The 18,904-nt window shown below is 36.9% G+C and overlaps 1 protein-coding gene across 1 annotated transcript in view; it reads left to right on the forward strand.

Annotated features, from left to right (window-relative positions):
• LOC127947493 (ATP-binding cassette sub-family C member 8-like) overlaps positions 1-18,904 on the forward strand; it is a 59,921-nt gene that overhangs the window by 25,613 nt on the left and 15,404 nt on the right. The window contains exons 18-26 of the mRNA XM_052544654.1: positions 4,706-4,738; positions 8,267-8,299; positions 9,061-9,159; positions 10,762-10,846; positions 11,254-11,334; positions 11,411-11,548; positions 12,758-12,883; positions 13,599-13,695; positions 16,627-16,874. Of these exons, the coding sequence (XP_052400614.1) occupies positions 4,706-4,738; positions 8,267-8,299; positions 9,061-9,159; positions 10,762-10,846; positions 11,254-11,334; positions 11,411-11,548; positions 12,758-12,883; positions 13,599-13,695; positions 16,627-16,874 (940 nt within the window). The remainder of the gene's footprint in view (positions 1-4,705; positions 4,739-8,266; positions 8,300-9,060; positions 9,160-10,761; positions 10,847-11,253; positions 11,335-11,410; positions 11,549-12,757; positions 12,884-13,598; positions 13,696-16,626; positions 16,875-18,904) is intronic.

Raw genomic sequence — 18,904 nt, forward strand, 5'->3', positions numbered from 1 at the left:
TTCTGACTTTTTTTCCCTCCAAATTATAAGCTTAAATCTCACAATCTTGCCTTTCTTTCTATAAACTCGCATAAACTTTTTTTTTTTTTTCGAATTGTGTGATATGAGAACTCACATTTCCTAAAAATAGTAAAGAATTGAAAAAATAAAAAAATAAAAAAAATTGTCACAAATATCTTGTTGCATTTTGAATTCAATAACTGAAATGGGCTTTCATACACAACAGCCACGTTCCCATTTTTCTGTGGAATTATTTTTTGCATGTTTCAACAATCTTGTTTTCATTTAACTTTAACTGTAAACACAATGCCGACACTTTAAAAATAAGTAATTTTGAAACAATTTTTGTTAAGAAAAAGGGCTTAAATGCAAATAAATGTCATGTTGCGTGATTTTATAAGGATGAAAGGTTGAAATTTGCTGTTAATTGCAAAGCTCCCATCGATGGTAGAAGTGGTCATCCTAATTTCATATTCAGGCCTGGTTGAAGTGATTAGTGTGTTGATAGGATTGATTCCCAGTTATCCCATGAGAGCTCTCTGAATAAAAGCGCTGTGTGCCGAGAAGATATTGTAATGAGTAATGCCTTTTATCACGCGCTTTGAATCGCTTTAATGATGTTGTGGGTGTTTAAATTGATAATTCTCAGAGTCACTATTGTATAAAGAAAAATGTTTTTAAGGGTCAGTTAAGTAAGGCTGTTTTGTGAGCTTATATAACACTATTATGCTTAGTCTCTAAAGTTGCTTATCATGTTACCAGCTTTAATGTTATAAAGAAAATCTGAAGTAATGTGGTTGTTCAGTTCCAGGCTTGTGAAAACAGCAGGACCCTGAAAAGAAGTAATTGAACTGCCACTGGTATTGATTCCCAATTTTGTGAGCCATCGGCAGACCCACAGACAATCCACATTGACTTTGGGGAGGAAAAACAGCACAATTTCATCACAAGGAACCAAATTTATTTATCAGTGTTCAATGTAATACGAAAAAAACCTTTTCAGAGCTCAAAACTCACTCACCAGGCCAGAAAAAGAGCATTTACTGGAAATAAACTGCAAAAAGCTGAATTCATTCAAACATTTAGACTATCTTCTATCTTCTTTAAACTGAAGTTAACAAGTATCACTTTTATTTTTATTTATTTTATTAATTTAGATACAATAAACATGAAACATGCACTGCACATAGGGATTAATGCAGGTACTAATTTGCATCTCATGTCCCTAGAAAGTCTTAAAAAATAAAATAAAAATCCTAACATGTATAAATAACCAAAATAATATATTCGTATAAAAACCTTACCCTTTACAAACAGAATACAAAATAAACACATGCACCAAGTTTAATAGTTTTACTTTATTTTTTTTCTTACACAAAAACATCAATTCATAACAGAAGACTTTATTAACCATTAATAAAGCTGTTTTAAAAACCGTATTTTTATATTTAACTCTAGTTTATCAGTATGTTTGACAGTATATTTTTTCGTTTATCAGTGATTCCACAGACTCTCTTGCGCGCACCTGTGCAGTTTTAAACACAGAATAGTTATGCTATGACAAAAACAAAGAGTCTCTCTCTTGCTCCACCCATGCACGATAATATCGTGTATCGTCGATCTCACGGGCCGACGATATGACGATTTGAAAAAGCGCAAATATCGTGTAGATATGATTGTATTCATCTAAAAGAAGAAAGTAAAGTACAACTAGGTTAATTTAAATTTTTTGGGAGAACTGTCTCAAGTTTATACAAATGCATCTGTCACATGACATCAAACATTATTGCAACTGGCCAATCACACACAAGCTGTACATTTCACCCATGTGATCCCGGTGAAATAATCTCAGATCACTTCAAACAAGGTCTTAATTCAAAAAGAAAAGGGCCATAATGTGTCAGTGCATCCTATAATGGTTTAAATGTCAGTAGATCAAGGGTAACAGGGCCATTTCAGGAACACGGTTGCCTGTGTTGTTGTGCACTAGAAACCTTTCCCTCACTCCCTACACGTCACACTCCTAACCTTCAGAGGTCAAACAGAGGCTGTGATGTTCCCGTCCACCATCATTTCAAGTCCTCTTCACAAATTAGTCACCTGTTCATCAGTTAATGCTGTCATGCAGGCTATTAGTGAGTACAATGTTGATTTGGGGCTTGTGTTTTGATGTTCGCACATGCTTTTAAAAGACACGTCCAGGGTCAAGCACAATACAGAAGGGCGTTTGTTCAAATGCCAGTCCCTCCTGGCAACAACCAACCAAATGAGCCCAAATCAATGGGGGCTACTTACGATAACAGTGGGATTAGACTGACAATGCGGATCCACTTAAAGTGCTTTACATTTAAATATAAAGGAGATGTTCATATCTGTAAGATAGAGGCATGGTTTGGAAGCAGTCAGTGAAATGAAAAGGTTACCCATTTGAGCTGTCTGAATTGAATTACCCTCTCAGACCTGAGACCAATCCTCTTTAAATTAGTTAAACCTGAATAATGATGCATCTGGCTTAATGGCACAGACATTTGAAAGTAACTCTAGTGGCCTTTGAGTACTGAAGTTTGTTACTACAACCACAAATGTGCTGACTAAGCACCACCTTATGTGTTTTCCTACATGCATAAAGTGTCTGAACCCAAAGAACACCTACTGCAGATCGTGAATTATTTAAGCACTTGTTCTCTCTCCATTCAGTGTATGAGAACCATCTCCAGTATTCAAATAACTTGCACACTATTTGTGCAAAGTATTGTTAGCTACGCCTAAAAATAGACTACAAAGTCTTACAGCACAAAATATCTCCTTGAGCAGTTGTGTAGTTTTCATGAAGGCTAAATGTGGGTCTCGAAGAGAAAATGTTTATACTACCAGTACCAAAATTTACGGGGTAATTGGGGGTTGACTAATTAGAAAGGAAATGGTTTTTATGTGTGTATGTTCATGTTGGATACAACGTTTCTGGCTGATGATCAGAGAGCATCAAGAAAACCTCTCTTTTATCTGAATCATTTATCAGAGAAATGCACACATGAATGGCTCTGACGGCTTCTGATCTCAACATGTCATGTCCAAAACATTTTAAATAAGATATCTGCAGTAAGTAATAGATAAGCTAAATAGTCTTTGATCTCTGACAGTTGTTGCTTGTAAACAGTTAACATTTCTGTTTATGTTTTTGCATGATATTTTTTTATTTAAAGGGATCACACACAGTTTACTTAACGGATAATAATGTTTTGTAAATAACAGCCAACATACATGCATTCAGGATTTTCTGTAATAAGCTTGTTTTTAAAAACGAGGTGGCAAGAGTATCAACATTTCTTTTCTCAGTCAATTATCAGACAATTGTTTATCTACACAGATAAAAGACTTTAACGACTTCAAATGTCAGTACCCTTTAATGTCCTAAACACATATATACAATACAACATAGTGAAGTTTGCTGTCACTATTTTAGAAGCAGTAAATAAATAAGTTGTAAATATAGAAAAAAAAAATGTTTGTTGTTTTTGATGTCGTTTTCTGTAAACATTTACCGCTACCACAACCTTTGCTCCAAATCTTACTTTGCAGCATCACAGATGTTAGGTTTTAAGCAGTTCTTGGTAATATTAAAATATAATTTAATAATGTAATAATTATTAAGAGCATAATTGAAACAGTATTTAATATATTGGGTTATATTATTATATGTTTAATAATTAATCTGATATTTAAATAAATATATATATAACATACATTTCACTATATTAAAATGCAAGTATATTAAATATAATCACATATTTTTCATAAATAAAATAATTCAAGACTTCATAATTTTCTGTATCATTAACGTTTTTACAATAATTATATCACCAGTATTTTATAAATGATTTGTCTTTGAGTTTTATTTGTCTTATTGGGGGTTAAACCATGGCATATTGTTAAGCTTAGCACCTCTCTGCCATGTCATGGTTTTAATAATGTCAGTCATTTTATAATGGCACATGGTGGATAATTACATCTCAGTATGGTATTCAAAAATCACCTTCCTGGAAATGCATGCGTCATCTGCTTTCTACGGTTGTCCCTCATGTGGATTGACAGTGCATTCCCATTAAAACAAACACTAAGAAGAGATAATGAAGGTGAAAATGGCCAACGTGGAAAATGGTTAAGACTATGCATGATGCAGTGAGACTTAACATCTCCAAAACAGCCTGTCTTAGATTGACATGTGGCTTAATTATAAAGCCATCATTGAAAGGCATTATTAAGAAATGCATCTTCTGGCTTTATATGTGCCTCAGTATTTTCTGGTTCTTTTTCCAGGTTTGAAAGGACAGAGTATAAGATCTACGAGTGCAGCTAATGCCTCCAGCCAGCAGAAAATATCTTATTTATATTCCCGTTCACTTTTCAACTACAGTTTTGTTTTGTTTAGCCTCAGAGCTAATTTCATCTCTACAGATTTACTTTGTGCACCATTGTATCTTGCCTTTCTGAATCTTTGCGATATTACAGCACCACGCTCATCCTTGACCAGAATCTCTTGGAAATTAAGCACAATAAATTAAGTGTATGTATTACTGATTTTAGCTCTGATTTATGCTTATTTGTTTATTCTCAGCACATTTGATCAGAATCTATGTACGTAAATATATTTAGGTTAATTCCTCCACCTTGTTGAGTTATTAATTTTCTGTGTATTATTTTGCAGACTGCCCACTCTGGATGCAGAAGGAAATGAAAGGTTGGTTCTTTTTGTCTTACAAAGCTGCAAAACACAGACATTAACATTTGGCACGTCCTGCAGAGCGTCTGTTAATTTATTGTGTACTCGCTGAGCGTGTGTGGACGTGTCTTGTCATGCTGTGCAGCGCTGATGCTTTGCTGTTTGTCAGAATTAATCCCCCAGCTTTGTTCTTCTGGGCTCTGTACTTTCTCTCAGCTGCGTTATGAGGCCTTTATAATTACAACAACACCATACAAATTAATTTTACCATTCACGTTAAACTTTTTTAATATATCAACCATCTATGATCCCTCTTTTTGGCCAAAATCTTAAGCAGCATTTCATGTATTCTTCAGTATTGAGTTTTTTTTTTGTTTTTATTACGTTTGAAATATGGATATTTTTATAACAAAAAAAACATGGATTCATTACAGAGGGCCTTTATTCACCCCCGGAGCCATGTGAGGCACATTTTATTATGGATGTGTGCGCTTTATTAGACGACTTGTGGACTGTTCAACATAGAGCTTGGAATAGCCAGGACAATTTTTTATATAACTCCGACTGGATTTGTCTGAAAGAAGAAAGTCATATAGACCTACTGTAGAATAACTCGAGGGTGAGTAAAACACAGTCTAATTTTCTTTTTTTGGGTGAATTAACCCTTTAAGCCCCTAAAGGAACATGATGATGGGGGTTATGAGCAAACACAATGTTTCTCTGTGAAACAGTATTTTTAGAAGATCATGCTTACCTGCAATAATTAAATATGATAAATAACACGAATATGCTTTATGTATTTAATGCTATTTTATTAACCAATGTCTTTAATGCTGACCTTCGATGTTCGAAGTCAAACGAATTACTTCCCATAGTAACTAAGTTACACAGTTACTTTTTTAAGGAGTAACGCAATATTGTAATGCATTACTTTTAAAAGCAACTTTCCCTGGGCATATCACGCTTACTTTATCTCAGATTGTTGAAAATAAATAAATGCTACATCCTGCAATGCCTAATCTTGGGGAAATTATGGCTAGTCATGATGCTTGCATGGGTTTTGAGACAATTGTTATCTTGGCCACTTTATTATATTGCAGGAAATGATGGGGGGGGGGGCATACTGGGAAATGACACCAGCCGGATTTGTGTCGCTTTGTATGTACATAAAACGTTAGCATTTACACTAGCCGCTAAGCCATGGCTCCAGCAGAGACAGCTACAATTTTAAAGGCTTTCTTATCTGCTCTAATGGGTGGACTCATTTGGTTTGTCTGATACATGAACTCTGTAGGGAACAGCTCAAGTATTGGCTCTTTGGAGGACTATTAAAAAGCGTTTTACAATCAAGTCAACAGTCGGTGGGGGTGCTAATCTGCACTAGCGTTCCCTCCTCGGTCATCAATAAAACAGCCCGCGCTGTCACAGTGTTTGAGTGTGTTCAGGTGTCTGTCCATTCTTAGCACTTGAGCTGGAATGGCAGCCAAGAATAGACGTCTTTTATTACTGTTGGCTGCAATCACTATGTCATACGTTACAAAGCCAAGTTGTGCTATTACAGGACAAGAGATATTTCAAAAAGACTGTTATTTCATTCTAAAAGCTATTCGGATACTTAAAAAAAATGCTGCTGGTTTAAAAAAAAATGTTTTATCTCATTACTGTACCATCCTTTATATGTGACCAATCACATTTAAAGGAAGGGTACTGTACTAAAGACATTACACTTTTCCAATAAACAATTCCAAATTACAATTTTTCCAATAAAGCCCAACAAGCAATAACAATCCATTCTTCTCACAGCAGAAATAGAAAATGGTTATGTTTGGAATGGAATAGTAGCAGGATGCATACTGAATACTGTGCAGTATACAATATATCTTTACGGTTTAAAACTGTAAGCATTGTGCAATAGGAAGCATTCTAGCTTCTAGTTCCTAGCTAGCATGTGATTAGCCTTCATGATTGAAATGTGGTTGAATTCTGTTGTTGTTTCAATGCTGAAAAAAAGTTAACAAAATACATATAAATCAGAATTGAAATTATAAGTCATAAAATGTTTTTCAAATGTAATATCATGTCACTCAAAGAAACTTAATTGACGTTGATTCCAATTAAAAAATGTTGAAACAATATTTAATGCTAAATGGTTCATGAAATTGATTCACCTGTGAGTAAATGTTGAAATGTAAAAATAATGTTGAAATGAGCTTTACTGCTAAATAACTGTTGAAAGATCAATTAAATATCTATAAATCAAATGACATTTTTACAAAATGTTGTAAAAAACGTTGAAACTGTTGCCATATCAGCATAAATTTGATGTGAATAAAAATCAACATTGATTGAACCTTGTTGCAATATTGACATTCATTTTATAAAAAAAAAAAAAAAACTGTGATTGAAACTCGATTTATGACACTGATTCATTTGTGAATAATCATCAAAAAATGAAGAAAAAAATACTTATAAAGGAAATTTTTAACAAGACAATATAAAAGTGACAAATGATATCAGTGTTAAAAATTCAATGGTGATTCATGATGTTGATTCATCCGTGAATACACGCTGAAATAACGCATATTTTAGAACTAAATATGTACTTACGTTTTGTGTAAACACTTAAAGCCCCGTTCACACCAAGAACGATAACTATAAAGAGAACGATATTAGCATCCACAGCAGTGAACGATATCGTCTGTTTATTCTGAGCGCACGTGCGTCTGCCGCTTTAAATCTTTGAGCTCGTTATAGCAGGATGGATTCTGATTGGATGTCAATGTTTGTATCGTTCATTAGCTGGAAAAAAAAAATAGTTCTGAAAATGATTCCAACGATATCGTTTCTCTGTGCCTATATTGTTATAGTTTGGACTGTGCTATTCTTTAATGTTGAGAATGATTTTTAGAACTATATCTTTATCTTTATAGTTATCGTGCTTGGTGTGAATGGACCTTAACTCTGGTAATCCCAATCAGATGAAGAAAGAAAAATATAGTTGGTCTTGGTTTATTTGACACACTTGAAAAAGAAGGTCGAGCACATTGCATTGTGGGATACAGGATTGCATAGCAGTGTATTCTGTAATACACTGCAAAGTTTTTGTTCACATACAGTGCAAAGCATGTGAACTACAGAAATATTATTCTAGCATGCTATTCCAATCATGTTTTCAGATATAATTATTCAACTCTCCCATAGTTTAAATCAGTACTCTAAAACCTGATCTTATCCTGGCTTGTACATGTTATCAAGGACAGCATGCCAATATGTGTCCAAATGCTCAATAGAAAAATCCATTAAGGCTCTTGCTTACTGTCCTCATCCCTAAAGCTTCAGTGGTTCAGCTACACTGCATTGCGATTCAGCCATACATGATTACGCTGCACTTCTCAGGCCTCCTATTACATGTCATCAGCAGCAGAGCTTCAGGTTTAATGCGCTGAGAGAAATGTACTGCAGAGGTCATGCTTGTGTGTGCACATGTCTTTTAATGAGGCTTTAGGCGAGTCTTTTAAAGTGATATTTATGTATTTGTGCCGTCAGCCCCACAGACGCAGCTGCAGACAGAGATATCAGGTGTGTATCACTCACCCACACACACACACACGCGCCGCACTAAACCTGATTCACTAGTTCAAATAGAGCTGTTTTTTAAAGCAGTTTCTTAATACTAATCAGAAAGGTTCATTCTTACCATAAGACACTGATACTGTCTGACATCAGATACACTTTGTTAGAGCACACAGTAAACGTTAAAGAAACCGTACACTAAAAATGATTCTGTCATTCATGTCACCCGCATTCATGTCTTTCCAAAGCTGTATGGTTTTGAAACCTATATATGTAATTATATGTTTATAATGCTATAATATTATATAAATAATACTGAAATAACACAAATAATCACCACAACAGTTCATAGTGACCACATCTGATTCTATAAGGGGAAAAAATACTTAAGTCACATAAAAGTGATGACTCGTGCATATATTTAAGCTTTCTGCTAGAAAGATATTATTTACTTAGATGTACTTAAAATGTTATTTAGTAAAAATATCTTCCTCTCCGTTGTTACTCTCAAATTAAATGGTGCAGGTTGGATTTAACTTGAAATCTCAAGATCACGAGTTTATAGACAACAACATTCAGGTTCAGAACGACATAAGCGTAAGCAAATGGTGACATAATTATACTTTTTTGTGTACTATTCCTGTAAATAATAATTTTCAGTGTAGGTCAGATAAAAAAAAAAGCTTGAACAAGCCTTTCTTTTATATTTAAGAGCAACATTGGTGTTGTGAAGGAGGTCACTGATGTTATGGCAACCCCTCTGACAGGAAAAGAGGTGCTGTGGCATACGCTTCCCAGAAGCCCTGGCTGCTAAACACCACTGTAGCGGAGAACATCACTTTTGAGATGCCCTTAATAAAGCAAAGGTAACTGACCTTCATTTACTTTCTGTAGATATGTGTATCATTGATTGCTCACTCCATGGATTGGTTGCCCACGCATTTATATTACAATAAATAAATAAATGATCAAATAAAACTTCACCAAATGGCATCTAGGCCCACGTTTGTGTCTAATGGGGCTTCTGTACACATTAACCTGTGTCTAGCACCCAGTTGCCCTAGTGATGTACAAAAGATAAGTATTTACACTTCTTTTTGTGTCCATTTGTCAATACTAAAGTGTCCTCTATCCCCATCAGACATTCAGTCATTATGGCCCCTTTAAATTTCAGTGACAGTCATTAGACAGATGTGGCCATCAGTAAGTGTCTCTCTGCGAGTCGCCGCTTCTCATGATCTCTGTTTTACAAAAAAAAAAAAAAAAAAAAAATAATAATAATAATCATTTGAAAAGGATGCTATTTATTTGCTTAGAGCCGCTTATAATGTCATTGGTTCATGGGATTGTAGTTCTTTCCCTCATTAAAGCTGTGATGTAGACAGTCTTGTAGTTTTGTATTTCCGTCTGATTTTCAAATATTTTTTGCTTCAAATCAAATTTTGTAATGTTATGATTCGCCTCATAGCTGCTTAGCTTGGCAAAAAAAAAAAAAAAAAAAAAATTCTTCTTCTTTTAATGTGAGAAATGAATGGGAAAAAAAATACTTCCAGAACCAATGCTGCTGAAAAGGGAGGCGGGGTCTAATGCACTCTATTGGGTAGATCCACCCACAAATAAATCGTATTGGTCAGTGGTACCATTTAATAGTGCTGTATGTTAAACATCACAACGGCTCTGATTGGCTGTGATTGTGTCGACTATATTTTCACTTTATTGTTGGCTTACACCTTTCTTAAAACTCTGATATTGTAAACAAATGATATAAGTTGAATTTGGTTAAGAAATTTAAATTTTTAGACTCTGGCCTCTTTCTCCAATTGGCTAACTTTCAGTGGCTTTGTGAATGCTCTGCTTCATGTTCAGCAGTGGCAGCTCTGAAGGGTTCATTGGATTCCCATTTTCCACAAATTTATATGATTCTTTAATAAAAAGAATTAAAGAGTCTTAATAAAAAGTCTGTAACATAGTTTGGTTAAAATTACTCAATGGTAGTGTAAAACAACACCCTTTTTACCCTGTAAAGAAAAAAAAGAGCTCTTTTCAGAGCAAGCTGTTTCGTAGCATTTTCCTTTAAATGTTAATGAGCTCTGCTGACCCCTCCCCTCTCTTACAGCTGCTTTCTGAGAGACTGTTTACTTAAGCCACATTCATTGTGAAACCTGCTAATTAGAACATTATTAGGAAAGGCAATTTGCAGATAAAAAAACCTTACACTCACTTTTGGACGTGTAACTGTATTTATGTTGTTTCTACATTAATTTGAAAATAGAATGTGAACTTATCACAGTATAAAAGTAAGTTGAAAAACTTTAATGATAGGTGGGATACAATTTTTTTGGGGAAAAAATTATTTTATTTAATCGTTTGGTAGCACATCAATATTTCAAAAAGTAATAAAGCTAGATTGCCACATAGTGTAAGTGTCTAGCAAGCTGTGCTTCAGTCTCATATCTTTTGTTGTCCAGGTACAGAGCGGTAATTGAAGCATGTTCTCTTCAGCCGGACATTGACATCCTGCCCCAGGGGGACCAGACTGAGATCGGAGAGCGGGTCAGTGTGCCGCCCATGTGACTTTTGTGACGCATTTCATTACCAGCCATCTGGATTGGCTTTAGTACTGCAAATGATAGAGATTCAGTTATGAATTTCACTGATAAACATACACATTTCCTCATATTTTAGTATCCATGCAGCCGTTAACAGGGAATGGTTACTTTTGTTTACTCTCATTTATGCAGGTTTTTAGTTCAGGTCTCATTTAAGGCAGCCTGATGTCATAAATGGCTCTCAGGTTGTTTTTCCACCTCATTTAAAGAGTTTCAGCCTAGTCAACATTATCAATCCACATGCCATATGTTACCCTAACAACTTCTACCCCATGCCTCCTTCCTGATGAGGTATTTTCTCAATACAGCCCTGCTAGTAACTTTCCTTTTCCTATTCTTTGCTCTTTGCAGGGCATTATTCTTTCTGGAGGCCAGAGGCAGCGAATCGGTGTCGCTCGAGCTCTTTATCAAACCACCAGTGTGGTGTTCCTGGTAGGTCACGATTCAGCTATACACACAAATCAGTGAAGTCAGACTTCAGTTTATTTATTTATTTCTCTTATCGTAGGATGATCCGTTCTCAGCGCTGGACATTCACCTGAGTGATCACCTGATGCAGGAGGGCATTCTTAAACTGTTGAGGGAGGAGAAGAGGACAGTGGTGCTCGTGACGCACAAACTGCAGTATCTCCCACATGCAGATTGGGTACTTCATATGCAAATACACTTAAAGTTCTCCCCTATGGAAAGTCATTAAACCAGTTTTGATTAGTAGATCTGGTTTAAAACTGCTCTTAGGCAGAACAGCAAAGGAATTATTGAATAGCTGAGCTCTGAGATGTAGTAGCCTAATTTAAAAGTCAGATCTCACAAAGGCTGAGCTATACTCATGAATTATTCACCTTCATTCATCACCTGTCATCTACCCATAGAACCTATAGAAATCATTTCTGAGGAGCCCTTACAAATGATTTGTGTAGAAAATTATTTTATTTATAGCCCAATACAAGACTGTTGCAAAGGATGAATTCATTTTGTTTCTGTCACGTTTTCACCTGCACAATTCCTTATAAATCACATTGTGGAAAATAGACAATCTGGTCTACAGAGAAAAATCTAATTAAATCCCCATTTGGCCACTGTTTGCAATGAGAGAAATCAACCTGCAGACCAGACCAAAGCCATTCAATCTGAATAAGGCAACTGCTGGTTTAGAATCAGCAAATCATTCTCTTCTTCTACCTAACCTGATTTTGTCTCTCAGGAAACACTTATCACTGCATCAAACACCTATATTTACTTTGTGCTCACCAACATGCCAAAAGATTGTGGCTGTCGTGTAAATATTCTGGGATATTCCTTTAAGATCACAATGTGATAATTAAGCTTATGTAAACATCTGAAAACATCTTTATATTGTACTCAGTAAATCTGAGTTTATATGGTTACTGGAAAAGAAGACATGTTTATTGTGGATATGTTTATTTCCTAGATATAGTTTCGCTGCAGCAATTTCTTTAGTTAATTAAAAAATAAATATGCATAGTTGCAAATGCGTTGACCCTACATATATAACAAGAGAAAGCATTTTCATGAAACTCATGAATCATATTACAAAGATCTGTTGTTATTAGAAATACATAAAGCCCCAGTCTCTCACACACTGGCTCTGGCTGATGAATTGCCTTGTTAAAGTAGTCCTCCTTCTGGCACTTTATAAATCACCAGTGGTCAGAAAATAGATTTTTTTTTAACTCTCAGTCATTTAGACAGCTGCTTTAAGCTGACAGATAGAAAGTAACAGACTTGCTGTTAAATATTGGCTTTACTTCTCATGGGGCATTAAGAATGTCCACCTTCTTTGATGTGGCAAATAAAGTAATCATTTAAATGTTTTTTTTTTTTTCATTTGTAGATCATTGCAATGAGGGATGGCAGCATACAGACAGAAGGGACATTAAAAGACATCCAAAATTCTCAGCCTGAGTTGTTCGAGCAGTGGAAGACTCTGATGCACAGACAAGACAAAGAATTTGAGAAGGTAGTCCACACAAAATTAATGAGATACTAGAGGAAGTAATTTATGGGGCAAGTTCAGTTGTTTTGCTTTGCAATGCCAAATACTCACTTGACCTTTTTGTTGACATTTGTTTTCATTGTTTGAGAGATTGGAAAACTAATCTCTATGTTTATGCTGAGAAAAAAAAAAGCTTGGCAATCAAGAAGACAGGACAAAGAGGATACACTGGGAAAAGAAAGCATTTAAAATGGGACTTTAAATAATCAAAACAGTGACTGTAATAAACTCAAATCTCCAAACAAATCTCTAATATGCCATCTAGTGGATAAAACCACTACCAATCAGGTCGCTGAACTGTATTTTTGTGTTCAAAAATATATTTAAGCAACAGGACTTTGAATAGCACTGAAGTACCTCAAGGAACTGTGTTGGGGCCCTTTCTGTTCATCTTCTGCATTACAAAACTACCTGCAGATGTTCTCAGGTGACCTCTTCATTTTAGACTCTGATTTTACAACATGTGCAGGAGAATGTAAGGATGTTCCTGCAGAACATGTCATCTCAAGTCACAATTATTTAGTGTACCTTTTCAGGAACCCAAATACTCATGGAAATAACTGGAAACTAATAAAATAATGAATTTAATCATATAAAGAAAGTGACATTTGCTTTATGATGCTTACCTAGTCAAATAAGCTAATCAGAATATCCTGTTGTTCATTATTTTGTGTTCCAGGAGACAGTAGATGAGAATATGACAGTTCTGGAAAGAAAAAATTTGAGGCGAGCTATGTACTCTAGAGAGGCTTTGAAGACTGAGGAGGAAGAAGAAGGTAAGAGTAAATAAACATGCAGCAAAACACTAATACAAGTGTTTTTGCAGAGTTTGTATTGCATGCTCATTTGATTATCATAACCAATTTTTCCTACAAGCTCCCTGCAACTAAATAACAATAGGTTGTTGCATCATTAACTATGCAAGCCCCTGGTAGGCATCCTTAAAAACCTCATTAAAGACCTGGGCGACAAGACAGTAGTACAACTTCTTGTTCCTTTTTGCAGTTTTTTCCAGATTGCAGCATTTAAAAAAGCCAATTATCTTATTGCTACACCCTCTGCAAGTCCTGATGCCAAGATGTTTGGATGCCCACCCTCACCACCTGTCAGGAAGTTCAGATTGCACTGACAGATGGCTTGGGTCTCTGCAGTTGGTGGAAAGCCTAGACTGAGCATTGTAATGAATCTGTAATTAAGAAATACGATCCTTCCGAGTGGAACAGGTCAACATACTGGCATCATCCAGAGGTCTCTGCCTGCAACAAGCAAATTGCAATCGGTGTAGAGCAGAGATAGCCAACCCTGCTTCTGGAGGGCTACCTCTCTGCAGACTCCAGTTACAGCCCTGCTCCAACACACCTGTCTGTAATCTTTCAGTAAAACTGAACACCTTAATTAGCTGGTTTAGGTATTTTTGATTAAGGATGAAGCTAAACTATTTAAAATGGTTGGCTAGCCCGGTATAGAGAATAGAACCATAGTCGTTTAAGCTTTATAGTTGTATGGTAACCAGACACTCTTGCTCTTGCTGCTTTCTTGATGTTCACCTTCCCAAAGCAGGGGTCTCCAATTATAACCCTGGAGGGAAACTGTCCTGCAGAGTTTAGCACACATAAACAATCAAGTTTCTGCTAGAAACGTTCAGCCAGGCGTGCTTAAGCAGGTTGGAACTAAACCTCGCAGGGCACTGGAACTTGTAGGAAACCCAGAAACAAAGACAAGGAGACTCCTGGTTTATCTTTAGCAGGAATTCTTTTTTTTTTTTTTACATTTTTTACAATGTTCTCTGTGGCACTGCAGACACAAGTCTAAGGCAGGAATACATTCTTTTCATAGGCATTCAGCGCACAGTCCTTAAAAGGTGTTGACATTACACAAGCCTCAGAAGAGACCACTTAACCAACCCAGACAGCAACATAGTGTTGGCCCAGATCCGGCCCACATCTGGCCCGCATGAAATCCATGTGGGCCAGATGTGGGCCAGACCTGGGCTGAAACTGCTTGCTGTCTGGGAAAACATCTAAAGACAATATAGGATATCACCCCCCTCTGTGTGCTCCAGCAAATCTAATCCCTAAAAGTAACAGTACCCCAAATAGATTAAGCAATACCTAGGCAAAAAAACTAGAGCCATGTAGATTTTCACACATTTTCACACTATGCAGCAGAAGTTGGCTCCAACTCTAATCAAACACACTTGAACCAGCTAAACAAGGTCTTCGTTATCACTAGACGCTTGCAGGGAGGTGCAGTGGAGTTAAACTCTTTAGGAAAGTGGCCCTCGGGGAGCAGGATTGGAACCCCTGCTGTGAAGCATTAGTCTACCACCACTAGATTCAGTGCATCGAAGAGATACTGTTTTCATAGGATAGAGGGAAATAATGATTCATAGTAATTGAGTATTCTCTAGATCAGTGGTTCTTAGGTACGTACCATTGCTCTGCTCATTTTGTATGCACCTCTTATCTCTTCAGACGATTGTTCTATTTGACTGTAAGTGTCCTGCGCAATGGACATTACAGAATATTCCTTCATGATTCCAGTTCAAAGGGAGTGTATATATATGTCAGTGTGTGAGACATGAATTTAAATTGTATTTCTTTACAGTTATTTTATGTTTCATCTGTGTGTGATGACACTGTAGGGCAGCTGTCCTGTAGCCTGGTTATGAAGAAGATTGTCTCTCAGCAGTGGGGTCAATACCAGCTAAGATTTTGGAAGCCTTAGTGATCTGAAACAAAGAAGGCAACAGCCAGAAGGTGCACAGTAATGTGCTCATGCTTATAATGGGGAGGAAGGGACGCAAACCGTTGAGCATACTTACCAAGCAGTGGTGCCACGTATACATATGTCCCGAGTCTAATAGGAGAGTGGTAGTGATTGGAGCGTTTTGACAGCTGACCGCATCAGCTGTTTACAGCCTTGCCTCCGTGGCCTGACTGGACTAACGCTGCACTCGATTAGAGTGGTACATGAGGAAAGGAATCGAGAACCACTGCTCTAGATGGCAGATTTAGCCTGAGAGCCAGAGCCAAATTTCAGTATCCTCCAGTAGTGAATCTATATTGTAAGGTTGGCCTTCTTACTGCAGTCACTTGCAAAACAATAAACTCCATGCTTTGCTTGAAAAAGTGAACAGAAACTCTTCCAGAAGTGTCACCTCACACATTGTGTTCTCTGATAAATCACCATTTTACTATCCTTTGGATAAAGCCAAGGGTTCAGGGTTTGGTTGGTTAGATTTAACTTCCAGTGAGAGTAGCAGATAGTTCTCTCCAGGTGTCATTTCGATTTCTTTTTCTTCTCTTCGCTAAACATTGTTGGTTAAGTGGTTTAACCATAATGCGTTTGGCATGTTTATTCCCTTCATGATGGCTAATGTGCTGTGCTAGTAAATGCTCTTTTACCAGCCTAAACTTAATGTATACACACTATGTTTACACACTACATTAATGCAATATGTTGTTTGCTTTCTATATCTCTCTCCTATTTGCCATCCACCACCATCAGCATGATGCTGCTTTTTAAATTTGGAGCAACAAGTGGAGAGTGCTCTCTACAGTTCAAGTCTGCATTTGTTCAAAAGATCTGGGTCTGTCTGTACATCTGTCTGTCTGGGACAAGACAAGGTGTCACATTTTTTGTATGTTACACAATTCAATATCTATCTGTCGATCTATGTGTCTGTTTTCCTTTCATATATATAGAACAGTTTGTGGAGAGTGATGAAGAAGATAACCTATCTCGGGTGATGAGGCACAGAGCCACCATCCCATGGAGATCCTGCGGGACATACCTGAGCTCAGCTGGCATCCTCCTGCTTTTCTTACTCCTGCTGTCCCAGCTCCTCAAACACTCCCTTTTGGTAGCCATCGACTACTGGCTTGCTTACTGGACGTCTAAAGTCATCACAGCCAAAATCGATGCAGCCGCACATAACTGCTCCCTAGCGCAGGTAAAGATAGATGGTGATGTGAACTCAATGTTTACACTTCCTGAAGAATGCTGTATGCTTGCGTAAGTGTTCTGGGTGGTTAATAGGTGTCTGTATGATGTTCTGGTCAAATTTGTCCAAAAGTGAATGTCGGACACTTGTCTTGAAAAGATTGCCCCCTTGAACGATTAAGGCACTGGGTGTAAAAGATTAACATAATTCATGGTTTGCATATGCTGAAGTGGCACAGTTCCTCAACCTTGGACAACTTAGATGGATGATTTCACTGGCTGCTTATGTTGATTATTAAAATTCTCCATGATAAATATACCAGATTTGTAATGTCATACAGGTGTTTTTTTATGTATATGAGGCACATAAATGCTGAGGATAGAACAAAGGTAAAAACAAGAGAGAAGGTGTTAAGAGCCAGAAACAGACTTCTCACTTTATTAATAGACCACTCCTATCACTGAGGAAGAGCATGTTGTAGTGGGTTTAGCCTGGACCTAGCATGTGCTATTATAGCTCAGATAACACAGTAAGGTTAGACTCCAGTTGTTCAGGGTTAGAGGCGAGGACGTTTATCTAATATATCTCAGCTTGATTCAGTCTGATTGTTTAATTTGTGCATAGAAGAAGCCAGTGGTCCTCCAGATCTGGCCCAGCACAAGCGTTTTGCTTAAATATCCTCACCATCCCATGGGATTCTTGGCACACAGCTGTTCTGTGCGATAAGCGAAAAATCTATTTTTTCCACTTCAAATGGTCCACTTGAGCAGAAACAGTACAGGACATCGTATCGGCCTATTTTTATTATTATGTTTTTTTTGTATTCTCACAAACTGGTCATTCTGATCAATACTTAATTCTCCATCACTGCCTAGGAAATTGCTCAGAGCATTTTAAACAGCCACACAGAATGCGAAGTATACTTAACCCAATGTCGATTTTCCACTAATTATAGCTGCATCTCAATAAATTAGAATGTCATTAAAAAGTTCATTTATTTCAGTAAAATAGCTGAAATTGTGAAACTCGTATAATAAATAAATTAAATGCACACAGACTTAAGTAGATTAAGTCTTAGGTTATTTTAATTGTAATGATTTTAGCTCACATTTAACAAAAACCCACCAATTCACAATCTCTACAAATTAGAATATAGTGACATGCTAACCAACTCAAAACACCTGCAAAGGTTTCCTGAGCCTTCAAAGTGGTCTCTCAGTTTGGTTCAATGACACCCTTCACAAGGAGGGTAAGTCACAAACATTGATTGCCAAAGAAGCTGGCTGTTCACAGAGTGCTGTATGCAAGTATGTTTAAAGAAAGTTGAGTAGAAGGAAAACCTTTGGAAGAAAAAGATGTACAACTGAGATAACCACAGCCTTATGAGGATTTTCAAGCAAAATCAATTCAAGAATTTGAGTGAACTTCCCAAGGAATGGACTGAGGCTGGTGTCAAGGCATACAGACGTGTCAAGTAATTTGGCTACAGTTGTTGTTTTCCTATTGTTAAGCCACTCCTGAGCCACCGACAACGTCCGAGGTGTCCTACCTGGGCTAAGGAGAAGAATAACTGGACTGTTACTGTTAAAGTCCTATTTTCAGATGAGAGCAAGTTTTGTATTTCATTTGGAAACCAAGGTCCTAGAGTCTGGAGGAAGGGTGGAGAAGCTCAGAGCCCAAGTTGCTTGAAGTCCAGTCTTAAGTTTCGACAGTCTGTGATGATTTGGGGAGCAATGTTATCCAGTGGTGTTGGTCCATTGTGTTTTTTGAAAACCAAAGTCACTGCACCCATTTACCAAGAAATTTTTGAGCACTTCATGCTTCCTTCTGCTGACCAGCTTTTAAAAGATGCTGATTTCATTTTTGAGCAGGATTTGGCACCTGCCCATACTGCCAAAAGCACCAAAAGTTGGTTAAATGACCATGGTGTTTGGTGTGCTTGACTGGCCAGCAAACTCAACAGTCCTGAACCCCATAGAGAATCTATGGGATATTGTCAAGAGGAAAATGAAAAACAAGAGACCAAAAAATGCAGATAA

This window comes from Carassius gibelio, chromosome A25 (genome assembly GCF_023724105.1).
Source record: "Carassius gibelio isolate Cgi1373 ecotype wild population from Czech Republic chromosome A25, carGib1.2-hapl.c, whole genome shotgun sequence".
Taxonomy (NCBI): Eukaryota; Metazoa; Chordata; class Actinopteri; order Cypriniformes; family Cyprinidae; genus Carassius; species Carassius gibelio.